At 37.2% G+C, this 27735-nt stretch overlaps 1 protein-coding gene across 6 annotated transcripts in view; it reads left to right on the top strand.

Moving 5' to 3' along the window:
- The window catches only part of LOC121316738 (ryanodine receptor 2), a 201552-nt gene that overhangs the window by 139362 nt on the left and 34455 nt on the right, over nucleotides 1-27735 (top strand). Inside the window, exons 46-80 of one of the 6 annotated variants that reach the window (XM_041251871.1) lie at nucleotides 236-341; nucleotides 695-815; nucleotides 1231-1400; nucleotides 1931-2151; nucleotides 2503-2593; nucleotides 3095-3235; nucleotides 5181-5228; nucleotides 6261-6424; nucleotides 6703-6781; nucleotides 6963-7052; nucleotides 7590-7727; nucleotides 8000-8017; nucleotides 9049-9126; nucleotides 9546-9621; nucleotides 10250-10276; nucleotides 11590-11713; nucleotides 12101-12216; nucleotides 12346-12410; nucleotides 12873-12994; nucleotides 14050-14099; nucleotides 15851-15911; nucleotides 16396-16634; nucleotides 16846-16927; nucleotides 18640-18770; nucleotides 18989-19309; nucleotides 20400-20640; nucleotides 21705-21792; nucleotides 22162-22254; nucleotides 22450-22620; nucleotides 22848-22907; nucleotides 24962-25096; nucleotides 25442-25554; nucleotides 25887-25983; nucleotides 26324-26430; nucleotides 26734-26785. In XM_041251871.1, the coding sequence (XP_041107805.1) occupies nucleotides 236-341; nucleotides 695-815; nucleotides 1231-1400; nucleotides 1931-2151; nucleotides 2503-2593; nucleotides 3095-3235; nucleotides 5181-5228; nucleotides 6261-6424; nucleotides 6703-6781; nucleotides 6963-7052; nucleotides 7590-7727; nucleotides 8000-8017; nucleotides 9049-9126; nucleotides 9546-9621; nucleotides 10250-10276; nucleotides 11590-11713; nucleotides 12101-12216; nucleotides 12346-12410; nucleotides 12873-12994; nucleotides 14050-14099; nucleotides 15851-15911; nucleotides 16396-16634; nucleotides 16846-16927; nucleotides 18640-18770; nucleotides 18989-19309; nucleotides 20400-20640; nucleotides 21705-21792; nucleotides 22162-22254; nucleotides 22450-22620; nucleotides 22848-22907; nucleotides 24962-25096; nucleotides 25442-25554; nucleotides 25887-25983; nucleotides 26324-26430; nucleotides 26734-26785 (4036 nt within the window). The remainder of the gene's footprint in view (nucleotides 1-235; nucleotides 342-694; nucleotides 816-1230; nucleotides 1401-1930; nucleotides 2152-2502; nucleotides 2594-3094; nucleotides 3236-5180; nucleotides 5229-6260; nucleotides 6425-6702; nucleotides 6782-6962; nucleotides 7053-7589; nucleotides 7728-7999; nucleotides 8018-9048; nucleotides 9127-9545; nucleotides 9622-10249; nucleotides 10277-11589; nucleotides 11714-12100; nucleotides 12217-12345; nucleotides 12411-12872; nucleotides 12995-14049; nucleotides 14100-15850; nucleotides 15912-16395; nucleotides 16635-16845; nucleotides 16928-18639; nucleotides 18771-18988; nucleotides 19310-20399; nucleotides 20641-21704; nucleotides 21793-22161; nucleotides 22255-22449; nucleotides 22621-22847; nucleotides 22908-24961; nucleotides 25097-25441; nucleotides 25555-25886; nucleotides 25984-26323; nucleotides 26431-26733; nucleotides 26786-27735) is intronic. The other 5 variants (XM_041251875.1, XM_041251872.1, XM_041251873.1 and 2 more) reach the window with 5 other exon arrangements.

The following is a 27735-nucleotide window of genomic DNA, read 5'->3' as shown; positions in this document are numbered from 1 at the left end:
AAAGTTTAATATCTTTTAACATTTGATAGAACTAATTCATCTGACCAAATCCCAAACATTTTGTAGTGATAGTTATGACACAATTCATGTTATCGTACAGTATAATGTTAACTACTGAGTAGCAAAGGGATTTATTATGAGAGTGCTAATTTATTTGTACAGTACTTGAAATCCTTAAACTCTAGAAAACCAGAGATTGTACTTGCTTTAAACATTTCAATTTAAATGGTAATAGGGACATATTGGATGAAGAAGATGACACTATACATACGGGGAATGCCATCATGACCTTCTATGCTGCTCTTATTGACCTCCTTGGCCGCTGTGCTCCTGAAATGCATGTAAGTTGGGTCAAAGATTTTCTAGGGTTATTTCAGCATGCTTGTTATGAGGAGTTGACTAACCAATAATTAAATACTGGGAATGCTTACAGTAGTACAGTAGACCAAATGTTGCATTATACTGCACTTAACTGCTGTATTAATTTTGTAATTTACTATTGTAAGCTTGCCATCGCCAGAATAATTAAGTTATTGAAATTATCCAGATATATTAAGACAGAGACCGAGCAGTTTTCTTCACAACATGCTTTTTTTTTAATTGAATTGTTCCTTAAAAGCAAACATTTAATATTGAATACATTATATCACAGGTGTTATGAATTATCTTTTGTAATTTGCATGCGTGTGTCTAGCTTATCCATGCTGGAAAGGGTGAGGCTATAAGGATACGAGCCATTCTCCGATCCCTGATTCCTATTGAAGACCTTGAGGGAGTCATCAGCATTCCTTTTCCAATGCCAACACTAGCTAAAGGTTTGATCTTCCAGATGCAAGACATGTCTTTTCTACAGTATATCTTTAACATCGTTCTACACAGTCTGCAGGTATGCCTGCTGAAATAATTAGTCAGAATCCAACCCATAAACTATTTTCTTTTTACTCTTTTGTGTCAAATTCAGAGAAACGGGGACCCTTTTTTGAGTATAACATTAGTGATAATGAACAATGATTCAATAAAGTTTTTTTTATGTTTCTATAATATGAAACAGACCTCATATAGACCCCTGTTCCACCCTATATTGTGGGACTGCAGTGGTTCCATACATTTAGTTATATCGCTGTGGTACATTAGTTTAGGCAAAAATATAGGACCTATAATGAATTCATTTATAGAAATAGAAGGTTGGTGTATTCCCAAAAACAAGAAGTTTTGTGTTTTCCTTTCTAGATGGTACAGTGGTGGAGCCTGACATGTCAGCTGGCTTTTGCCCTGATCATAAGGCAGCCATGGTCCTGTTCCTGGACCGAGTGTACGGAATTGAAGACCAGAACTTCCTTCTGCATCTTCTGGAAGTCGGCTTTCTCCCTGACCTCCGTGCAGCTGCCTCTTTAGATACGGTAAGACTGAACTCATGCTGTTAGCAGTACTGGGGGCTAATACTTAAACGTTGTCATCTAAATATCCAATTTCTTGCCTAATATCCAAATGTATCCTCTTATGTGCGTTCAATATGATTACTGCATCGATTACTGTCTATTCAAGCAAATGCTTCTGAAAAGACTCCTCAGGACTGATTATGGGGGGCAGCAGAAGCATGTTAATTCTGCACTGTGCACCGAAGTCCGTATTTAAGCCTGTGCAATGCTCATACACTTCGCCACTTCACATCCACATAATCAGCCTCGATTAGTCTTTTCAGAAGTAATCTTTGCGTAGGCAAATAACAATTGACACTGCAACTATAGTAGAGAATCATGCAGAGTGCACAAGGAAGAAATTAATATGAGGAAAATGCAGCTCATCTGAAGCACCCCTTTCATTCTTTTTAATCTTAACTTTTTATCTACTCACTTGCTAATCTGAAAATAACTTCTCCAATCTGAAATGTATTTTAACATTTTTTTTGTTTGTGTGTAATTTATTCCAGGCTGCCCTTAGTGCTACAGACATGGCGCTAGCTTTGAACCGGTACTTGTGCACAGCGGTGTTGCCTTTACTCACTAAGTGTGCCCCCCTGTTTGCCGGCACTGAGCCCTTCGCATCCCTCATCGATTCCTTACTGCACACTGTGTACAGGCTCTCCAAGGGCTGCTGCCTCACCAAAGCCCAGAGAGACTCAATTGAAGAGTGCCTGCTGGCTGCCTGTGGGTAAGACTGGACGACAATGTTGTATTGACAAAAACAAATGTATGAGATGTAGATTTGACTCAGTTTGCCAATGCAACACTTTTAGAAGTAAATGTTTGGATGTTACCATACTGACTGCGAATGGAAACATACCCGTAATTCAAATGTTCACTTATGTTTTTTTATAAGTCGAAAAAATGTATTAAAAAAAGGCTACAGTATTTATCTTCTATGTGACGTTTAGAGTTGCAGATGTTATTTATAATGACTAAATTACACAGAGATCCACGATAATGTAAAAACACAGTCAAGGCTTGCTGCAGCTATTTTTTTAATATTGAAGACCTGTATGAATATGTATTTTTTTTACAGCCAGTTGAGACCATCTATGATGCAACATCTTCTCAGAAGGTTGGTTTTTGATGTTCCTCTTTTGAATGAACACACAAAAATGCCCCTTAAGGTAAGCGTTCGATAAGTATGCATACAGTTTTTGTAGCATGATAAAGCTATCCAAATATTTCACACGCCTTACAGATCTACAGCGCACTAGACTCCAAAAAGTACTCTAACAGGAATTGGAGTTGTGTGGATTGTACAGTACTAGAGACTAGCCCCTTTCCTTATGAGGTGTCTCCCTTTATTTTTAACAGTAAAATATAGCACCAGTATAGATTTCTTACTGCTTAGTATCTTAGATTTGCATTTCCAGTCTAATTTATGCAATGCCTAATTAGGCCTTTTTCTTAAAGGCTTTCACCATGTTCAAATTGTAAAACGTACACATTTGGAACCATATTGTGCAGCAGATATATAATACAGAACTAGAAAAGCACTTTCGGTAATAAAGTAAACAAATAAATAAAATAAAAACTATTATTCAGAGTTAAACAAAATTAAATGATGTAATTTATTTCACGGGTTCCCATTTAAAAAATTCATTGAAATGTCATCTCTGTGCCAGTTGCTGACTAACCATTACGAGCGATGTTGGAAATACTACTGCCTGCCTGGAGGATGGGGGAACTTTGGAGCGGCCTCCGAGGAAGAGCTTCACCTGTCCAGAAAGTTGTTCTGGGGAATATTTGATGCCCTGTCTCAGAAGGTGATTTTTATGTGAAATAACTGGTTGCCAGCACTATACAGTAATGTCTACTTTATCCAGACCTCAGTTTTTGAATACAGTAAACAAATATAAAGGTGTTTGCTTGTATAATTGTTCCTTTTGTATATTTGTGTATAGTTGTGGTTCATAACAAATATAGTGAATATGTCTGTTTTTTTTATTATGGATAGTTTAACCAATATTTTGTATCTAAAACATAGCTTGTTTGGAATACTAAGTAATAGAAAAACAAATATAATAGCTGAGTTTAGGGAACTGAGTGATTGTATGTAGGTTGTAAAGTTGAGGAACGCAGAGCCACTTTGTGGCTTGGAACTTGGTTTCAGGAGACTAGGTTTCAGGCCACTACACGGCACACCAGGGGAGACTTTGAGTTTGATAGAACAAATTGCCTCAAACTAGGTCTCCCGGTCTCTTGCGGTCAGGTTTCAAGCCACTGTTCCTGACAAAGAGGTTTTGCGTTTCCCCAGCTTAAAGAGTAAGTAATGCTGTTCCAAAAAATAGCATTGTACATGCCCACATGTTGCTACTGTTTAAATAATGTACCTGTAATTTTTCTTTTCATTGTTAACATCCAGACATCTTTTTACACTAACATTTGAAAGTTTGTGTGAAAGGGTGGGAATTCACTGGACACAAGAGTCAGAAGTTTTTATTTGACACACCACTCGGGTGCGCAGTTTTATTTTATTTCTGCCAGATGGTGCTGTGGCACTGGTTACAACATTCCTTCTCTTTTCTCTTCTAAGTACACAGTTCCAGCACACTTGCAGGTGCTCGAAATAATGAAAACAGAATGCACAAAGACAAAACACTGTAATAGAACCCACCGCCGCTAACCATATGGTTCAGGTCTTCAGCCTGTGCTCTGCTACTCACTCTATATACTGTCGGTGTTGCCCAGTCTTTCCCCAGCTAACCCAATACACGTGGCACAATTATAAAATAAATATATTTCCAGAAGGCTGCCATCCTCAGCCGTGCTTGCCTTTTCACTCTCTGGCTTCACACTGGTGTTCTTTCCTTCAGCTTGTTTTTACACCAGCTTGTTAAACCCAGCGTCACTGCGTTTCATTTATAAGGGCAAGACAGAGTGAATAGCAGAGCATCATTTTATAGGTGGAACTACCCCCCAAGGCCCGTCTCCGGACAATTCAAGAGAGAGGGAGAGAGAAAACACACCCTCACCCAACCTCTTCGTGTCACTGCCATGATTGACAGACAGGTCCTACAGTCTGTTTGAAAGCTTTTTTCAAAATGGCCACTCTAGTGCACTTGGGTTTGAGATCTGTCCTCTAAATCACTGTAGGAAAAGCGATTAAAAAAACACCAAAACAAACAAAAAAAAACATACCAACAAGTGGTCTGGTTTTTCAGTTCCGTACCACATCATGGATCGTTGTTACTCTGTTACCTGTTTGACAATGTGGGCAATAATCCTGGCACTATCAGTGCACTAGAGAGTCCAAAGACTTTGAAACAGACTTTAAAGTTATTGTGTAAAGGCCAGGATGTTAATAATGAAAAGAAAAATTACAGGCATGTTATTTAAACAGTTGCAGCAACATGTGGGGACGTCTAATGCTATATTTTTTGGAACCCCACTACTTGCTTTTTAAGGGATGTGCTCGGGCAGTCCCTTTTAAATGAGTTAGTGATATAACATGTTGGCTGTACTGGTCTCAGAGGCTATTTGTGAATCTGTTAACAAGGTGGTATTTTTGGCACGAATGTTCTCGTTTGAAACGTGTTAACTGTTTCTATCTATACCTGTTTGTAATTATTACTCTGTTGTTGATGGAATGTTATGTTATTTTTAATGTTCTTGTTCTATTGTCCTCTGCTTCTAAGATATGTATTTAAGGTTTTAATGTTTTTTTTTTCCTTGTTTGTCAATTGTCCTGTGTTTTTTTAACAATGGTAGGAAACAGCATTTTCTACTAAACAGTATATAAGGATGCCATTTAGTACGGTATGCGTTTTGTAGTTTTTAAACACCTACAGATACACTTGATCACAGACACGCACACACGCACATGCACAGACACACATGCACATGCACAGATACGCACACACACACACACGGACATGCACAGACACACACAACACAGAAATGATGTTGTACACAGCTTCTACTCTTGTAATTCAGACATGCTGAATAAAATCCACTGTGTTTCTAGTGAGCCTTCCGTGTTTCCTTATAACTGTTTAATAAAAAAATAAATACCAAAAAAAAAAAAAAAAAAAGTGAAATAGCAGTAACATGGCTTATCTCACTTTGGATTGGATTTGTGAAGAATTTGAAGAATAGTATTTATGATTTGTGATTCTTCTTATCTTGAGAACCTTCTTGCAATTTAGTTTATCCTTAGACATTGATCTAAATGCACTAAGTATAAGCCATTAAATTTATTACAACTTTGCTAGTTACCATGTATACAAAATAAGAAATTCTTCCCAAAAACAATACTGTCCATTTATTGAATGTGTGGAGAGCTTTTAATGAAGAAACCATGTCAATACATTGAAGCCTAATGTATCCCCCTAGTTGGATGCATATCCCTTGCTATTAGTACACATCAGAGGCATATCTGTGTTTGTCACTTACATTTGTACATGTGTGGAGCTGCGGGGATATGTACTGTATGTTACTAACATGTAAAAAGAACACTACCAAACTAACTCATGCTTAATTTCAGTTAGCAAATTTAACGGACAAAGCAATTAAACTTCTCGTAGCTTACTGATATGAAAAGTGGCATATTTTTTCCTTTTTTTCCTTTTTTTTTTTAACCCCCCAACCTTTGCATGAGACATTGGGCCTGAATTCATTTCAGTTTTCACTGCACTAAATTATACATTGTGAAAATAATGCTTTCTAAACATTGGAAGTCATTGTTTTATTTTCATGTTTTGTGTACAAAAACCACGCCTGGCTGTGAGTGTGACTGTGCCACCATGTCTGCGTAGTTCCACAGGAGTCCACTGTCTCTCTCTTCTGCAGAGGTACGAGCAGGAGCTGTTTAAGCTGGCTCTCCCCTGCCTGAGCGCTGTGGCCGGGGCACTGCCTCCAGATTACATGGAGTCCAACTACGTGGTCATGATGGAGAAACAGTCTTCGATGGACGCTGAGGGAAACTTCAACCCACAACCTGCTGATACCTCAAAGTAAGATTTACTTTGTGCTGATATAATATGGAATCAGCTTACAGCTATTCTGTAATGGCTGAATGTTTTCATTGACTCATAAGCATTTAAAAAAAATAAAAAAATTATTACAAGATAAATAAATACCAGTTTTTTTTTTTTTTAACTGCCTCAACAACGGTGCAATTTTGTTTCTTAGTGTTGATTTTCAATAAAGGCTTTCAAGAGTGTTAATACAACATCCGACAATGTGCAATTAAAATAATTAACAAGGTCTTTATTTTATTTATTTTTTTTAGTGTAAATGTTCCAGAAAAACTGGATTACTTCATTAACAAATATGCAGAACATTCTCATGAAAAATGGTCAATGGAGAAGGTAAGGTCGGGCCTAATAACAGCATGTTACAGTTTATCTTACACTAGTTAGTGGTGCATTAAAAAGTGTGTACTTTCCCCTGAATACAGAAGCTGCTAGTTGTACAATTCACTATGATATATATCTAACTGTTACTGTTTCTATAATACTGATGGCAGACTCTATTTCTTGTATCTTTTAGTTTGCGAATGGTTGGGTTTATGGAGAACCCATGTGTGAGGCTACCAAGGTCCACCCTCTATTGAAACCATACAAACTGCTTGTGGAGAAGGTAAGGGCGACTATAGATATCCCGTGAAACACTGAATATGACCAACAGTATTGTTATACTTTCTGCTCTCTGAGTGCAGCAGTGAGGAAATATACGTTCTCAATTGTTTAAGCCATGTTGACAGTAAATTGTAATATACTATACTGTGTGAGGTCCATTCACATATTTCCCCATTTCAATAGTTTAGTGTTTGTCAGGCAGCAAAATAAACTTTAACTTATGCATGATTTACCTAGACCAATAATTAAACTAACACCACAAGCAATCATAACTTATCATTTATGTTTTAGATGCAAGTCAGCTACAGTCATATTTTATTTACCCCTAAGTCCTTTGTCTTTGCCATTTTAATATATTTGATAATTCAGTCATACTCAATTATCCGAAGCATACACCATACCAAAGGTGCTTACTCTGTGTATTGATGCACATGCCCAATCTAGTACTTTACAGAGTATCTGTGTAGGAAGGATGTACACACATGCAGTTTCTGTCAGCTCACTAGTTTGTACATCTACACCCCTCTCCCCTCTTCAGGAGAAGGAGGTGTACCGATGGCCTATTAAGGAGTCTTTAAAAACAATGCTTGCCTGGGGGTGGAGCATTGAGAGGACAAGAGAAGGGGATACCATGGGCTTACATAACCGAGCACGTAGAATATCACAGTCCAGTCAGGTACGTACCTCACCAAATGATCTTCAGAGACAATGCAGTGCCGCACTGCAAAAGTAATGGAAGGGTTCTGTAAACAGCCTACCCAGCCTTCTAAGGAGTGACGTAATTGTACTTGTGTTTGAAAAAAGCATTATATTTGGTTTAATAAAACAAATTACTATTAAATAAGGTTTAAATACACATTAATGTAATAATAGGGTTTACATACACTTTAATTTACAAAAATGGAATTGATTTATTTTTCTTTTCTTTTTCTAATTGATACCTTTTAGTTAAAACCAAAAAGATGGGTAAGTGAGATTAACATTACTGTAGCTGTAGAACATTAGTTGCTTTTCTTAGTCATTTGACATATTAGCTATATAACCCTTATGTGTGTTTTTTAAACCTATTTGTTGTTTATATTAGTTTCCACATTTTCTGTATGAATTTCAAAGGCAGTTCTGCAAGCAGTGGAGGGGGAGTCATATGATTAGGATCTTGTTAGTTTGAATCCTGGTCATGCTGAGTTGCCCCCAGAGATTACTGCATTGGCCATAGGGTTGGGTAGGGCAGTTGGCTTGGTACATTTCACCTCATTACGTTCCAGCTGCCGCTACTGGTCAGGTACCCAATGACTAGACGAAGACTTACCAGGCCGTGCCCTTGCACCCAGCGTTCAGTAGCTTGATAACATTATTATTATTATTATTATTATTATTATTATTATTATTATTTAGCAGATGCCTTTATCCAAGTTGACTTACATGGACTAGGGTGTGTGAACAATGTATCAGCTGTAGAGTCACTTACAACCCCCCCCCCCCCCCCCCCCCCAAAGAGGGAGCACAAGGAGGTTAAATTACTTGCTCAAGGTCACATAGTGTCAGTGAGTGAGACAGGATTTGAATCAGGGACCTTCTAGATACAAGCTCTTTTCTTTAAACACTGGACCACACATCTGTTGTTTGGCAAGTTGAAAAAGGAAACAGAGGTCATCCGTTAATCTTAATTCCTTCTGATCAGTTAGGGGGTTGCAGCACTGAGGTAATATGTTTTTGGGCATTTCAAAATTATTATAATAATAATAATAATAATAATAATAATAATAATAAAAACAATGTGATTGAAAAATGGGTTTGCCATGTTATTTACTTGAATAATACTGTGAATACTGTGAATTTCTAATAAGGTCCTCTTTTTAAAATGCATGCACAGTATGATTGGTTGTTAGAATGTTCCTAAATTGCTTTCATTTGTAAAATAATGAAGCAAAATTGCAAACAGTAGCATGTTTAACATAAATTGCAACAGTTCATAAATACGTATTCACTTTTTTCAGATTTCCACAGACACTACACATGGTTACAGTCCACAGCCAATTGATATGAGCAATGTGACATTGTCCAGAGATCTGCATGTAAGTCATTCTGGGTGGTTTGCTTCACATACTCCTGTAGGGTTATTATTTGTTCATTTTTAGAGAAGCCTGAGCAGTAAGCATTGCTGGTAGCAGTTTGGATGGTAACTGGGTACAAATACTGTCTGCAATTACATGGCAACTACTGGTGGAATAAGTGTATAATTACATGGGAATGATCTGTGTCATGATGTTATCATGTAGTTTCCTTTCAATTAGAAAATATTAATCACAAGACCATTTCTATGTAATTATACAGTAGTTACCAAGCAAGAACAGCAATTGGTAATTACCTAGTTATTACTGCTTATGTACATTTTTATCAGATTATTATTGACATTTTTAGAATTGCTGATGTTGCTGGATTGTATTTGAGAACATTTGTAGTTTGATTAATAACTATATTCATGTTGTATCAGTCAATGGCAGAGCTCCTGGCTGAGAACTACCACAACATCTGGGCAAAAAAGAAAAAACTAGAGCTGGAAGCCAAAGGTATTTTGGAGTTTTAAATGACCTTTTCTTTCTACTAATGCAAATATATAGAAATAGCATCTTTTGAGTAGTTGCTTGAACGATCATATCACAGTTGGCAAAGCAAAGCCGAGGAAAGCCTGCTGTGGATTTGACTGGCATGCAAAACCTCACATTTAGTTACTTATGTGACAGCCCCCCTTAAAGAAGTGCTGGTATAGAAAATAAAGAATTTTTTAAAATTCGAGCAACTTCCCAAAATACCCAGCGCCTCTTAAAAATAATCTGCAGTCAGAGTCACACACTGTTTACTGCAATGCAGTCTAGTTTCAGTAAACACATGGTTTTGACAATCCATCTTTTTGTTCACTTGTTTGTTGGAGTATGATACTGCCATTCCTTTTTTCTTAGTTAAAAACTGATAGAATTTGACCTAGGATATCAAAAGTGTAGAGATGTTGACCTTGGTCTTGACTAGAAGCCATGGTAATGTACAAAGGCATAGCCATTGGGTATCTAAAAAAACAATCTCATTGCAAACACTGGTCATAGTCCAGATCTCTCCTTATAAAAATCAAATGAGGTTGTACAGTATGGGGTTGTAAGCATCTTCTTTCTTTCTTTTGTATTCAATGTGCACATCTCGTAGGCAGCAATTTGTTGTTAACTGATGAAGGTAAAGCCCTGTTTGCTGTTCACTCTTTTTTGTTTGCTGTCACGCTTCTAGCTAGCTCTTGCTTCACTTTTTATTTTTCTTTGTTGTTTGGTACTTACTGTAGGTAGGTAGATAGGCGGAAATTGAAAACACTTTGTATTAATAAAAACCTTGTTGGTCAGAATGTGACATCCTAACTAGACTTACAAGCAGTAATGCCAGTAGTTATTGCATGATGTTCACTTGAATGAACAATGATATGGCACAGCGTTCAGTTCAGTTTTCAGTATCAGGTGAAAATAGTAATTTTACTGCATAAAAAATTTAAATATTTATCCCAGGCAGGAAGCACACTATTGTGTAGAATGGGTAATCAACCAGAAAACCATAGTAGTCCACAGTAATAACCAACTCACCTCACCAACATGTAGTGTCGTCTTTCACAAATATTTCAGGTAACTCATCTCTCTTAATGTCTGTGCATTCTGCTCTGGAATTGTTGGATTTGACAGCTAGCAATGCAGCTTTCTATAAACACAAACCAATAACATCACCTATGTTGATAGAATAGTGTAGCATAACAAATAAATTCAAACTTTACAGCGCAGAAGTTTAGAATAATGGCGTAGTTTCATGTAAAAAAAAACAAAAAAACAAAAACCAAAAAAAACATACTATAATTTAAAATTACTGTTTATGCAGTAGTCAGAAAATTACAATTCTAGCTGTTTAGGTATGTGCCACTAGATGGCTGCACAGTATAACCCTTGAAAAAGAGAAAAGCCTCATTTTCTGAAAAGCCGTAATTATGACTTAGAAAATGTAGTTTCGCATTTAGTATAGATGCCTATGGAGTAGATTGGATCACCATAGAAATAAAAAGGACTTGAGTTTTTAACAACTGAAAACACTAACCCTAACCCTAACCCTTCAACATTGTAATAATAGTAAAAAATACTATATTTTAACAGAAGTCATGAACTATGGTTGTTCATTACTGTTAACATTTTGTGTCCTAAACAAAGCAAAACATTTAAAGTAATCTCACAAGTCCTGTAGAAGTCAAGTCCTGGTCATAGATAAAGGGGTATATATATATTATATATATATATATATATATATATATATATATATATAATATATATATATATATATATATATATAGTAAAAAAAACTATAAGATGAAATGGGAGGGGACGGTGTGAATAAAGAGGAATTAGATTGACAGACCAAAGCTGTATTGAGACTGGGAAATCGTACTGATTTCATGAACCTCTACTCTATTTCCCCATTTGCCATCTGTTTGTGTTCCTCTGCTCCTTATCAACAATTAGGGGGAGGAAGCCATCCTTTGCTGGTGCCCTATGATACATTAACAGCCAAAGAAAAATTCAAAGACAGAGAAAAAGCACAAGAGATCCTCAAGTTCTTTCAGATAAATGGATGCATTGTTTCAAGGTAATGCAAACACCATAGATGGTATAAGACTTAAGCCAGATAAATGTAACCATCTTTTTATGCCAGACAAAGTATAACATTTTAAACATGCTAAACTATGAGTACTTATGCATTCTTATGTATCTAATGTGTCAATGAACTCATGAAGTTCACGCATTACTTAAAATGGAAATATTACTTCCAGCACTATACATGCACATTTCAGTGCAATGCAACGTAAAGCCTAATGAATTGCCACTTTTTTTTCTTCTATTTTATAACTATGTTTATGCCTATATAACATAAATCACAATTGGGCTTTAAGTTAGTGTGCCCTATGTGAACTATATAACCTTTAAATCAATAGTTTATCTAAGAAGTCCCACATCCCAAACTTTTCTTTGTCAGGGGTCTGAAGGAACTTGAATTAGACACACCTTCAATTGAGAAACGCTTTGCCTACAGCTTCCTCCAGCAGCTCATCAGATATGTGGACGAGGCACATCAGCATATGCTGGAGTTCGGTATGGAACTCTTACTTAGTTGCAATATTTCTGTTTAAGCCATCTGCCTATGAACTGTCTTGCATTTTGTACTATATGTTTTTTTAAATATTCCCTCATAACGTTTTTTTCTTTTTTTTCTTCCTGTAGATATTTGCACTCCAGGTAAAGGGGGAAAGATTCCTCATGAGCAAGAAATCAAGTTCTTTGGGAAGGTTTGATTTTTTTGTTCTTTTATTTCTGAGATTTTAACATTTTTCATATTAATTCATCCTTGACGCATGTGGAGCTTTCATATCAGGATGATTGGCTACAAAGCATATCAATCATATGGGGGGCCAACTAATTGCAAGGCAGTTGGAATTTAAGTTTGAGATTTTTTTTGATAGATTTGTATTACTTTATAGAGAAATAGGGAATCCTCTTTATCCTCCAATCCCTGCAAATGTCATTGTGTTTCGGAGGTTTTAACTTTTTCTACCTTGTAGTCGTGTTTCGGGCTACATTTAAGCTCTGTTTGTCTCTGTTTTAAAAAGAGGAAGAATTGACTTGTTACAGCACAGCAAGAATACTGTTACTAGCATGGAAGTGTGTTTGTTTTTCACTCATTAGATCCATCAGGAGATCCTGTATAGTACTTTTCAGCATACTTATGTTGTATTTAAAATTTGTTTCAGGTTGTTCTTCCATTAGTTGATCAGTACTTCAAGAATCATCGTCTCTACTTTCTGTCCACTGTCAGCCGACCTCTCAGCAGTGGAGGCCATGCCTCCAACAAGGAGAAGGAGATGGTAACTAGGTAAAGAGAGCACACAACTTTGGAGGATTCAGTCATATCAACACCATTTCTAAATGACTGAATATGAATAACTCTTTTTGGGTAAAGGATCAACAAAATGTCTTGAGATTATGGTTAGGTGGTTTACTCATGCTGATGCTAACCAACATTTTAACTTAACCTCATCAAAAATGTTAATCTAGACCTTATTGGAACTGCTGAACAGCCTCTGAAGATACTGTCATATCCCCCTTATCTATATTGACTTGATAAAACAAAGTCTTTAGATAGATCCCAGTACTTTAATCTTTCTTGTTTATACTTTAGCATGTGTACCTGACAACACAAGTAGACTTTGTTAAAGGTATAAAACTACTGTAATGTGTCCGTCATGTTTCTTAGATTCACTTTGTATATTTTTTCTGTTTTAGTTGCCCCATTCTGATAACATGTTTAATCTCAGAATAAAGTGGGAAGGGGCCTCAATATACAGTAGCTCTCAGAATCATGCCTACCCTCAAAGTACATCAGGTTCATCAGAATGTAACCATTAACATGCCTTCTTTATAGTCTCCAGTATTAATGGTTACTCCTGATATGAAGCTGCTGTTCAAGTATTTGGAAAAGCTTTTTTTTGTCTTGCTGCATTTCAATAATCTGACATAGGCAATATAAAAAAACTGCAGTGCTACCTATGTGTTAGACTACACTGGCAGCATCAGCCACTTGGGAACAATTCCACTCTCCTATATAATAAAGATCAAAGGTGGCTGATTACATAAACATGCACACAAGTAATTTGGCCATTAATGTTTCATGAGCTGTGGCTGGGGGTGGGGGAGATCACACTAGCTTCCCAGCTTTGCCAGCTTTTAACCATGAAGTGCGTTGTTCTTCTAGAATCATTACTTTCTAACCCTGGCCCTGTATAGCAGTCTTGCTCTTGCTTTGTGCAGCTCTAATAATGTTGTAGACTTCTCTCCATGTGGCATCGTAGCACTTGGTTTGCTCACATTTCAGATGTTTTATTTTCCTTTTCTTTGTTCTTCTCTCTTTTTTCCTCTCTCACCTTTCAGCCTGTTCTGCAAACTTGGAGTTCTTGTCAGACATAGGATATCACTGTTTGGTAAGGATAGTGTTGACATGACATGTGGCGCCTCTTTGTTTCTGAACCATTTTTATCTGCGGCTGGTTGTTTTTTCTTTTTTTTGTGTTGTTACTTCTTTAAGCTGCCTTGTTGCATGGCCAGTCAGCATGTACCATGTATGAGCTTACTGCCAGACACTCCTATTGTCACAATATTCAGGTCCTCAATCTTTTTCTATTGCTAGTAAGTTTGAGTTCCATGGCTGTGGTAATAGTGATTGATGAAGCATTTCTTTATGCAAAGTTTTCTAAGCTGAAATGGATATATCTGTGCAGTACAGTGTTATTGCAATATGATTATACCTTTGTTAATCTGAATACTAACACATACCATACGGTGTATACAGTTGTAGTCAAAAGTTTACATACCTCAGTGGAAATTGATAATTTAAGAAAATGTTTTACTTTCGTGGAAAAAGGGAAAAAAAAGTTACAAGAACTAGATGTCTACAATTATTTATTTCAGCATTTATTTTGCAAATTCCATAAATGCAAACTCAAAAGTATTCATACCCTGACAAGGAAAATGAAATTAATAGCTAGTTGAGGCACCTTTAGCAATAATAACCTATTTTAAACAATTGGGATATTTGCCAATGAGCTTTTGGCATGATTCTTTACTGATTTTCTTAAACGCAAATTTGTAGTGGAGTGTTTCATATGATTGGCCAATATCTTTTGGTATTCTATGGATCCATTTTACCATGTATTGGAACTAAATTTTTGTGCCATTAGACCATGCTTTACAGCAGGTATGGTGTTCTTTTCTTTCTATGCATCACAAGACTTTCCCCAAACGTAACGACTGTCAGCGTGATGAAATAGCTTGATTTTTGTTTCATCACTCCATAAAACCTTTAACCAGAACTCATATGCATCATTCAAATGCCGTTTTAAGCAATTGTCCTTGTGACATTTTCCTAAGAGTGGCTTTTTCTTTGGCATGTGACCACTGAGCCCTTCACCATGCAATACTCAATCTCTGGTTGAAATGGAAACCCCAGTCCCACTTGCAGCCAGTTCACTTTGAATATCTTTGGCAGTCAATCTCAGATTTCACAATTCTTCTACTTGTTCCTGGTGAAATAACCTTCTTTCTTCCAGACACATCTATTTTATTGTAACTTTTCCTCATCCGCAAAAGCAAAACTTCTCCTTTTCCTAACTTTTCCTAAAATTCTTTATTTTCGAGAAATGTCTCAAAATTATAAATTTCTATTGGGGTATGTAAACTTTTGACTCCAAATGTATATGATTTACATTGGAATTTTATACATAAACTACATTGCAGACATTATGTAGCAGCCTGATGCAATAGATGACAAGGCAGGGGTTAACAGTGTGCTGACAGTTGTTTTAGAAAACTTTGCAAAACAGTGCTATTTTGTTAAAGTCTGGCTACCTCATTTTGGCTTATGGCTTAAGTCAACTTAGGCGTGAAGAGACGATAATAACCCTGTCATTTTGGAAAGAAATGTAATACACATTCTGTGTAATAAGATTTTCTAAATGGTAAGTCATTATTTAAAGTCCTTTATGGTAAAATGGGGTGTTTGTTGAGTGTGAAATGTGAAAAGCTACCAACACTGCATAAGGCGAGTACTTAATATATGTCAGTTTCCAACCAAGATATACCATGCTGTTAAGCATGCCCAGTTACTGTATGAGAAATGAGAAGTTTGCTTTAGGAATGCTGTAGTGATAATGCTTTATTCTTCATTTTTCCTTTAGGAAATGATGCAGCATCTATAGTGAACTGTCTTCACATATTGGGCCAAACTCTGGACGCCAGGTATGAAATGAATATTTGAAATGAGTTCCAGAAAATCTGCTTTCTTATTAGCATGACCATGATTCACTGCCCACATCCTTTTACTTGAGATTACAGATATAGCAGATATTTCAAACACATGGTGAAAAGGATCTACTGTTTTCTAGTATCTACATAATCACTTCCTATGCTGTAACTCAAACTTATTCCAGTGGTCTATAAGCAGATCGCACAGATACGAGGGTGTGGCATTTTAAGGTATTGTATTTGAAATATTTGAATGTCCTGAATTGTAGTCTAAGAACAAAATATACATAATATAATATAAGGGGGTGGATGGGGTAATATAGTTAATAATACAGGATGTATCAGAGTATATTGAATACTTATTCAATATGGTAATGTAAGTCAAACTGAAACTTATTTGGATGAAAGCATCTAGAAAAACATGCTGTTACAATATACAGAAATAAGGGTTCAGTTGGAGTGTCTTACCAATGCATAGGACGGTAATGAAGACTGGCTTGGAGACGGTGAAGGCTGCTTTGCGGGCATTTTTTGAAAATTCAGCTGAGGACCTGGAGCAGACGATGGAGAATCTAAAGCTCGGCCAGTTCACCCACACCAGAATGCAGCCCAAAGGTGTCACCCAGATCATCAGCTACACTACCGGCGCCCTCCTGCCTGTCCTGTCCTCGCTATTTGAGCATGTTGGGCAGAACCAGTTTGGAGAAGACCTCATATGTACGTATTTTTCAGGGCGTCTCTTTGCCATTATACAGAATCCACTCTGCTCAAAGTGCTGCTCTTTTGAGTTTTCATGAAATGTGTAACAATCTAGCTACGTAGTTTGAGTTTTGCATTATCTGTTTACTTATTTATGTTTGGCCTTGTTTTATTTGCTAATACAATGTTCCTCTTGCAATATGTAATGTATTTTTCTTTTTCTTTACAGTAGATGATGTTCAGGTGTCATGCTACAGGATACTTGGCAGCTTGTATGCATTGGGCACTTGCAAAAGTATTTATGTAGAAAGGTAAGATTTTTTTTGTTATCTAGTGCTTCTGTGTCTAATCAACAGATTTCCTCAAATTCATTGCACTTAGCTCAGCAAACGTTTGCTACCCTTGACTCGTTGTTTTTTTTTTTTTTTTTTTTTTTTAATGAGCTCTGCGTCTGCTGTACAGCTTCTGGAATATTTCTCGATAGGCAGAGCAACCTTGTGTGCAGGTCCTCGGTTTAATAGAACTTGAAACCAAGTATACATATTTTACCTTTTCTTAATCCACTAAAACAAGGTTTCATAAACAGCTAGCTTGATTTAATTAATCAAAATATTGGGCCAAGCTCTGCTCCCACTGAAAGGGAGGTCCTGCTTAAGGAACCAATCTAAATTAAACTGGGGTGGGATTACAAATCCCCTAAAATAATCCCTATCCTAAAGTCCATGATCCCGGTTAACATGCAGTGATCATGAGGGTTCTCCTTCTTCACCTCCAGGCTGTGCAGACAAAGCATCAAACACAAAACAGCACAGAACAAATAAACTGGCTTTTCAGCCTCTTTTTAAAGGCAGATGGCCAGGGTTAATTTATTATTATTATTATTATTATTATTATTATTATTATTATTATTATTATTATTTATTATTATTATTATTTCCTAGAAAACACCCTTATCCAGGTTGACTTAAAATTGTTAAAGTATCACATTATAAAATATCACATTGCAGAATATCACATTACAGATAAGAGCAGTTATAAAGTATGGTAAAATCAGTAGACAATAAGATAACATTCAAATAAGAGCAAAGTAAAGAATACAGTAAATAGTTACATTTAAAAGCAAGGTTGACTAAGAGCAGTTAACTTATGGTAAAACTATTTGCTGATACGAGTAAAGTCCATTAAGAGCACATAGTAAGTATGATAAGTGGATATGAGATTGATTTCAAATAAGAGCAATTAAAAAAAGTGTGAACACGGATACCTATAAGAGTAAAATCAAGTACAAGAAACAGGAAGTAGTTATAGTTAAGAGCAGTGGTAGAATACGGCAAGGTATGGAGCAGTTTGGTGCAAGTATAAGCTGATGCAAGTACTGGTACAAGTGGGTGCCATATAGTCAAGTATAGTCGAGAGTTGTGAGGTTTACAGATGCTGTCTGAACAGGTGTGTCTTGAGGAGGTGCCGGAAGGTGATCAGGGACAGAGCAGTCCTGATATCCGTGGGTAGGTTGTTCCACCACTGAGGATCAAGTTTTTAGAAGGGGATGATAGTCTGAAGATAGGAGAGAGCAGAAAGGTCGAGACAGCAATAGGCAAGAACAAGAGTTTTTAATTGGATGCGAGCAACGATAGGGAGCCAGTGGAGGGAGAGGAGCAGAGTAGCTTGGGAGAAACAAGTAAGGGAAAAGACAAGGCGAGCAGCAGAGTTTTGGATGAGCAGACGGATAGTTGAAGCAGGAAGGTCGGCCAGGAGGGAGTTGTAGTAGTCAAGGTGGGACAGTACCAGGGCCTGAACTAGGAGCTGTGTGGAGTAGTCAGTGAGAAAGGGGTAAACTGCATATATTGCTGAGGAAGAAGCAACAGGAGCATGCCTGAGGAGAGATGAGCTGACAGTAGGAGAGGGAGGGGTTGAGGGTGACACCTACTCCTTAATAAAATAAAGTATATGTGAATTAACCCCCTGAACTATATTCCAAAGACATATTTTGAATAACTATGCATAATGAGTATTTTCTCTACAGACAGCGGCCAGCACTTGGAGAATGTCTTGCTGCCTTTGCTGTTGCCTTCCCAGTGTCGTTTATGGAGCCTCACTTGAACAAGCATAACCCCTATTCCATATACAACACCAAAGGGTCAAGAGAAAGAGCAGGTACTGTACCATGCACTCATTCAATCTGGAGTGAAATGGAAAGGAAAGGAAAAGTTTTATACATTATTTATATAGAAACCATACTTTCTTGTTCAGTGAGCCGTGCATTCAACTTACAGGCTCTCTCGCACCTTTTCTCCTGGGATAACTAATGGAGGTAACTTGCAAAAATGTAATTTAATTTAAATCAAATTAAAGGTTTGTTGTTTGTTTTTAAGCTTTGAACTTGCCTGCCCGGGTTGAGGAAGTATGTCTGAATATCCCTTCCTTGGAGAAATCCTTGGAGGAGATAATGGAGCTGGCTGAGTCTGGGATTCGGTACACCCAGATGCCGCACGTGATGGAGGTGGTGCTGCCAATGCTGTGCAGTTACATGTCTCACTGGTGGGAACATGGGCCTGAAAACAACCCAGAGAAAATGGACATGTGCTGCACAGCGCTGACATCGGAACACATGAACACACTGCTGGGGAACATCCTGAAGATCATCTACAACAACCTAGGCATCGATGAGGGAGCTTGGATGAAGCGACTGGCAGGTATTGACTGAGGGAGTTTTGTTAGAAATGTGGGGTTTATATTACAAACTTACCAGTGGCAGATATTACCACAGCCACCTTTCAAGTCCATATTAATAATACCAGGTAATACTTATGAGTGAGTGTTGCTGTTTTCTTTGGAACGGTTGTTAAATATCAGCAATTCAGATTTTATTCTTGTTACAGAAACTAGCCTTTCAAATTATATTAATTCTGGGGTGTATCCTCCACTGGTGGTTGCATGGTGAGGAAGTGTTTCATCAAGAATTGACTACTGTAATGCACTTTTTTTCTGGGATTCCAAAACTCTTGGTATCTCGCTTACAGCTTGTCCAAAATGCAGCCGCAAGAATACTAACTAAAACCAGAAAAAGTGAACATATTAACCCTATCTTGGCCTCTTGTACTGGCTCCGTATGCAGTCTAGAATACATTTTAAGACCTTGATTTTAACTTATAAAGCCCTCAGTGGATTAGCACCCAGTTATTTACAGGAGTTGTTGACCCCGTACACAGGAAGGGCCTTTTCTTGTAAAGCTCCAACACTATGTAACACTCTACCTTATTCTGTCAGAGACGCTAGGACTCATACTGTCTTTAAATCAAGACTGAAAATGCATTTTTACAAACTAGTATTTTTTTTTTATTGTGCAATATAACTGCTTTTTGTTGTCCTTTCTAATTTCAAATTGTGTTAATGTTCTTACTATGTTTTTTTTTATTCTTTATATATGAACAGGCTTTCTTTCTGCTACCAAATTTGGTATTTAACTGTTTTATTACAGTGGATTTTTAACTTTGTGTAAAGCACCTTAGGGTGACGTAAGGTGCTATAAAAATGTGAATAAATAAATAATATTATGTTAAAAAAACCTTTTTTGTAACCCTTTGACCTATTTTTTTCCCCATGTGGAGGGTGGTGATTTAGATGAATAATGTTAATTTTCAAGAGCTTTTCAACAACAACAACACCAACAACCAAAAAATACTGAATGTAGTTGTTGACTTAGCAAGTTGAGCAACCTTCACTGAGCTGGATTGACCATTACATATTTTTACAGGAAGTTGCATTTTGTCTCTCTGTTACCAGTATTCTCCCAGCCAATCATTGGCAAAGCCAAGCCGCAGCTCCTGAAGACCCACTTCCTGCCCTTGATGGAGAAGCTGAAGAAGAAGGCTGCGACAGTGCTGCTGGATGAGGAACACATGAAAGCAGAGGGGCGAGGGGACATGTCTGAGGCTGAGCTGCTCATTCTGGACGAGTTCACCATCCTCGCCCGGGATCTCTATGCCTTCTACCCGCTACTCATCAGATTCGTGGATTACAACAGGTAGTCACCGCATTATTTCCAACCCTAATACTGTATTGCTGAAGTGTAGGCCTTTTATCCTTGTGTTAAATTTAAATGTAAGTAAATAACATTTAAGGCGTTTGGGTGCAGATCATTTTAATCTGGAGGCTTCATATAATGAATTACAAGTTAGGATAGGACATCTAAAATACTTGAACACTGAAAAAAACTGACCCATGCAGCGAAGTTAATTGCCCGAGTTGTCCAAATCGTTGATTTATTCGATTTACTTTACAGTGTGTGTGTGTGTTTGAATTAAAGTTTGGAATAGCATCTATAACAGACAACTAATGACACAAGTTACACTTTTGAAGTAAAATGTTATTTCACTTTAGAGAATCCACAATGTGGATGATTTAAATTGCAACTGAACAGACAAATTAATGATGTTAATGAATTTGACCTTGTCAGTGGGTGCTGACAGCTATCTGCAATGTTGGCCGACTAGCGAATACACAACAACATCATGTAGTCTAGTGCCACGGATTGAAAGTGGCTCACAGAGCCACCTCTCCCCAAAAGACAAAGCCACCAAACCATGACTGGAAAAATGAAAATGATAAATGGTCAAAACAACAACTGCAGTGGTGCAATACCACCTACCCCCAAAAATAGGAAAAGGATAAATGAAAAGTAAGCAGCTGAAACACGGGCTCGCCCCCCACACATGAAATGCACTGAGGGAGAGCCCAACTTCTCCAGCCTGCCACGCACCCTAAATACGAACCGCTCGGCACTCAAGTAAGGAAAAAACCCTACTCGCTGGTAGGAGGAAACCTTAAGGAATCCACGGCTGAGGGTAATCCTTCCTCCAGGCTCTACAGCTGACTATCTCCCTGGTTGGCCTCGCCATGCGCCAGACAAAAAAGAAGCAACATGAATGCAAGCCACAGAGTTTTTATGGTGTTTGGATATGATGTGTTGATTAGTACCAGAAATACAACCAGGTTTTCCATGCAAAGCCTTGTTTAACATGTACAAGTGCATTAATAATTTAATGATTTTCTAGTGATGGTGGTAAAGTACTGTTATATCTGTTTTAGAGCCAAGTGGTTGAAAGAACCCAACCCAGAGGCAGAAGAATTATTTCGCATGGTGGCTGAAGTGTTCATATTCTGGGCAAAATCACACGTAAAACAACTTTTGAGAATTATTTTTATTATTATTCATTTTGAATTAAATATCTTTATTTCTATATTGTTAACATATAGGTCTTCAAAACAATAACAATGCTTAGCTTGTGTTTCACATTCATCTGAATTGTATTAATGTTTTGAAATATTACTTGTTAGTTACTGATAAATATTATATACGTACAACTACAAGCCAGTCATACAAGTGAGACTACTAATATTCTATTTCTTCTGTTTCAATGTCTAATACATAATAGAAATAAAGAAATAACATTACCACTAACTGATTTCTGATGTCACAGACACATTAAAGGGTGTATTGCAATGTTTTATTGCCAGCTAAGTTCTTTGCTTTTTCTCAATTTAGAATTTCAAAAGGGAAGAGCAGAACTTTGTGGTCCAGAATGAAATCAACAATATGTCTTTTTTGATCACCGACACCAAGTCGAAAATGTCAAAGGCAAGTGATTGTGTGTGAGTGTGTCAGGGAAGGAGCAGGTGCAGTGACTGATCTGATTCTACCGTGCAAAACAGGATCCCTCTAATCTACGGATACACACATACTTAACTGTTTGTAACACTGTTGTGTGGATAATTTAGTTGTAAATTCCTTTATGTGTATTGCACTAAATGTATTTCTGCTGTTGGTATGCAGGGCGCAGTTTCAGATCAGGAGAGAAAGAAGCTGAAACGAAAGGGAGACCGCTATTCTCTACAGACCTCGCTCATTGTAGCTGCACTAAAGAGACTGCTTCCTGTGGGTTTAAATATTTGTGCACCTGGAGATCAAGAACTTATTGCATTGGCAAAGAACAGATTCAGTTTGGTAGGAAAACCCTTTTTTATTTCATCTTAAGATTGTGATGTGTAAGCAACGTGCATTGCGTCATATTTCTTACACAGCACAAGTACCATCTAAAAACAATAGATTTAAAGAGCTGTATAATTGAAAATGTGATTGCTTATGAAGTAATACAGTGGTTTGTTACTTTGCCACAAGATGCATTGAAAAAGCAGACCCCCAGGACTTTCTTGTTTTGCTGTTTCAAACAGAAAGACACAGAGGACGAAGTAAGAGATATTATTCGTAATAATCTTCATCTTCAGGGAAAGGTAAGTTAATGGAGGGCAGTTAGTGCATGTTTTGTTCCTTTAGGGGATGTTATACTGTGGTCTTGAACTGCATATGGCTTGTGTTTGTGAACTAACCCTCATGGATATCAATGTCTTGGTGTGACTGACAATACCCAGAATGTGTTCTGGTTAGGATGTCCTGCATACCCACACACTCAGTGCATAGTACAGCATTAGATGTGCAAGAAAGAATATATTTCACTGCTATGGACTTTTTTAACGCAAAGAAGTCTTTAGCTCAATTTCAATGTCTGATTCCAAACATGTAACTTGTTAGCTGTCATTTGGGAGGATTATACAATATTTGTATGGTGTGGCGTCAATTCATTTCAAATCAATACTGTAAATATAAATATGTTTGGCTGCTCAAAGTCATTAACTTCAGTAGCTTACTATTTGTTTTATTTTTTAGATTATATCATGTATGTGTTACATTTTTTGGGAGATCTTATGTGTGTTACAGTATATTCAGGCTGCATGTTACATATACAGTATCAGGCGAACGGTATACTCAGGTTTTAGTATTTTATACCATACTATGGTGTTTTTGTTTCTAGGGTAGTATACAGAGGTGTGAGTTATACAGGAAAAGGAACTTAAGGCTGCTTGTTACACAGTGGGGTGCCACGTTCAAGGATGTTACATTTTGAATATTACAATAATCATTCTTAGGTGATTTTTTATTTTCTCTTGGTTGCAACAGAAAAGATGAATGCAGAGAATTACGTGTAATTCCTGAAAAATGTACTTATATGCACACAACATAACTAGGGTTAAATAATACATTTTTATAACACAATTCAAATAATATTAGTATTGCTGAACTTAACATTTGATAATGAATTAGTCTGTCATTATGAAGACACTTTTTATAGTGTGGAACCAGTTTTAACATGGTATGTCTGGGGATCTCATTTTCCCTCACAATGCCATATCACTTGCATCTGCTTACTCATTATATGAACACATATAGCATTGCTTTGTATCTATGGCTACTGAGTACGAGTTTAAATTTAAGGACCACGCTACTTATATTATTGTGGTGCATTTGCATTTTGATGTTTCTTATATGTGGAAAGCAAAACCACACAAGAACAAAATTCACAGTCATCCTTGAACAGAACTAATACAGAGGTTTCGTTTACACCTCATTGTAAATGTAATGTATGAGATAAAAAAAGCAATTAGCCCAAAATCAAAGTATGTTGGGGTACAAAAAGAAGGGGTGCCGTCTTGCTTGCCCCTGTCGAGAGCATCTTTTTTTTTTTTTTTTTTTTTTTGTCAGCGCACATGCCTGTCCATTCCACATGTCATGTTTCTCTTTGTCTTTTTCTCTCCCCTCTGCATGTCTGCATGCTGCCTGTCTCAGTACCAAGTGTTTCATTTCAAGAAACTGGTGAAGAGGCTTATCATAGTGTTGAAATGGATGAAGAACAAACCTCCCAAGCTGTCAAGCCCTGAGCTCCCAGTCCACAAAAAACAGATTGGGCGAAAGTGCTCGGCCACCATAGACAGCACACTCACCACACTCAGGGTTCCCCTGTCTGTGATAAAAAAGTCCTCCTCTGTTGATTATGTGTCCATGGTGAGGCACAGTAAAGGCCAGTCAAGGCATATGGACATGGCAGGTTCTAAAATATGGAAAGGCCTGCACAAGGAAGGGCATGTAGCAATGTGGAGTTTACTGGGGTTTAACACAGATGTGGTGGGTAGTCACTAGGCATGTACGTCTAATGTAGCTAGTGCCTTAATAGTAAATAGCAAAATTATAATCTTTTTAACTGCTGGTAATCATTTTGCTTTGGTAATTGTATTTTTAAAAGTGGAATATTATGTCAACTTGAAATCCATATAATCTTCTAATCTAATTATGAGCAGGTGTAATGTTATGAAGCTTGTTTTTTTTTCATTTGGAAAGAAGGTATCGCCATGCCCCCTGCTTTACACATATTGCCTAGTACGGCTTCTCCATCCTACTCTGGCTTATACAAAATTTCTTGTTTAAAGTGACTTGCTTTCTGTGCTACATACAGCTGGAGGATCCTGCTATCAGGTGGCAGATGGCTCTGTACAAAGACTTGCCTAACAGAACAGAAGACACGTCGGATCCTGAGAAAACAGTGGAGCGTGTGTTAGATATAGCACATGTGTTGTTTCATCTTGAGCAGGTTAGTCTATGTACAGCATGTGGTGGTCGGTGTGTATTTTAATGCATGTGGCAAATTTTTAGTTGCTGACAATCACAATTCACTTCAGTCAATGAAATATATTTTCATGACCAGGTTCCCCCATAAAATGTAACCATTACCATTACCATTGGAGAACTTAAACTCTGTTTCAGTACTACCAGTATATTTCTATTAAGCTATATTTTGTTTTAAGGGCATATATTTAGTCTTACTATATAGCATCAATGTTATATCATGATGTTACCATCAATGTAATTGTAAGCTAATCAGGAATGCTTGACCTGGCCATGCCATGCCTGACCTTTTCTGCTCTTGTATTTTTAGGTTGAACATCCTCAGAGAAGCAAGAAAGCAGTGTGGCACAAACTGTTGTCCAAGCAGAGGAAAAGGGCAGTGGTGGCCTGTTTCAGGATGGCACCTTTGTATAATTTGCCAAGGTGAGCTTCATTAAGCTATTTGGTTATTGTACAGCAGGATAAAAAAAAAGGAATCAGCTCACCCAGAGCTCACTATTCTTCAGTGAAGCAGTCGTAAAATCACTTTGTGGTTCCTTTCATTGTACTCCAAACTTGTAATGTGTTTTTAGGGACCTTGTGACTATATTGTTGGAACACTGCCATCTCTCCCAATTATGCTAATACGCTGCTGAATAAATAATCGAGTACTGGAGATCCATAAGTAATGTCTATTAGAACCTCGCCCCAAGTTCAGTCTATGAACATGGAAACGGTCCAGCGCGGAATATTCCACATGCTATTTGTTTCTGTAGGCATCGGGCTGTGAACCTCTTCCTCCAAGGGTATGAGAAGTCATGGATTGAAACAGAGGAACACTATTTTGAAGACAAACTAATTGAGGATTTAGCTGTAAGTTTTGTCCGTTGCATTCAGTTCAGTGTGATCATTTTATGGTCAGAAGTAACTTTACAAACTTTAAATAAGTCTTTTATCAACCCACAGTCAGAATTAAAAATTGTGTGACACTTAAGCCACGGAAGTGGCTGTTTATGTTGTCTACCTGATTTTGAAATGACTCATTCTAAAATTCTGAATGACTTTATATAGTATACAATACATAAATTCATTCATTCATTCATACAAAACAACATGCATACTTACATCTCCAGTATTAGACCTTCAGAAATGTTACATAACTACAGAGGCTGTTGACTATTCCATGTGCAGTCTGATTGTATCTAAATTTCAGAAACCAGGAAGAGAAGAACCCCCAGAAGAAGATGAGGGAACAAAACCAATTGACCCTCTACACCAACTCATCTTACTGTTTAGTAGGACTGCACTGACTGAGAAGTGGTGGGTATTATCACACAGGGTTTTAATAACAGATGCCATTGCTGTGAAATTGCAAAACAATATAGATTAAAAGTTGAGATCTTTGTATTCATGACCTGCATAGCACTGTATAAAATTGCCATGTAGCAACACATTCACACGTTGATGCTGCTATGTGCATATTTCTTCTAATGAAGTCGAACTAAATATAATAATTGTATGGCAAAAACATACTCATCTAAAAAATGTTATCAACCATTTTTTTCTGTATTACTTTCTTAATTCATTTTATTCCTTTGACAATTTTTTAATTTCCAAAAACAGTAAGCTGGAGGAAGACTTCCTTTACATGGCCTATGCTGACATCATGGCAAAGGTAGATGTATTTGTAATTACCGATTTTATAAAACATTTTTACCCATTAATATTGAAACTTGCGTTAATTACACTGGCCAAGTAATTACCGTCACTAGGTATACAAGACCGAACTATGGGTTTGGGAAACCCATGGGTAACTAACTATAGGAAAACTGCTGGGTGTGCTTGTAGGGATTGAGATGATCTAAGGAATATATTGTGTACATATTTAATTACTGCCATGGTCACTGTAACAGATAACAAATTAATCTCTCAAACTAAGCAGGTGTGGGGGTGGAGGAGAAGAGGAGAAGTTAACCCCAGTTTTGTATTACTTTGGCCCCTTTTTAATGCTAACCTGGCAGTTTTTTTATACATTAATTTTTTGGTCAGATTTATATATATATATATATATATATATATAGTATAATATATATATATATATATATATATATATATATCGTCTGTCCACAGTACTGTGCAAAAGTTTTAGGCAGGTGTGAAAAAATGCTGTAAAGTAAGAATGCTTTCAAAAATAGACATGTTAATAGTTTATATTTATCAATTAACAAAATGCAAAGTGAGTGAACAGAAGAAAAATCTACATCAAATCAATATTTGGTGTGACCACCCTTTGCCTTCAAAACAGCATCAATTCTTCTAGGTACACTTGCACACAGTTTTTGAAGGAACTCAGCAGGTAGGTTGGCCCAAACATCTTGGAGAACTAACCACAGTTCTTCTGTGGATTTAGGCAGCCTCAGTTGCTTCTCTCTCTTCATGTAATCCCAGACAGACTCGATGATGTTGAGATCAGGGCTCTGTGGGGGCCATACCATCACTTCCAGGACTCCTTGTTCTTTACGCTGAAGATAGTTCTTAATGACTTTCGCTGTATGTTTGGGGTCGTTGTCATGCTGCAGAATAAATTTGGGGCCAATCAGATGCCTCCCTGATGGTATTGCATGA

This window comes from Polyodon spathula, chromosome 6 (assembly GCF_017654505.1).
Source record: "Polyodon spathula isolate WHYD16114869_AA chromosome 6, ASM1765450v1, whole genome shotgun sequence".
NCBI lineage: Eukaryota > Metazoa > Chordata > Actinopteri > Acipenseriformes > Polyodontidae > Polyodon > Polyodon spathula.
Note: the sequence above shows the minus strand (reverse complement) of the source record. Positions and strands in the feature narration are given on the sequence as shown.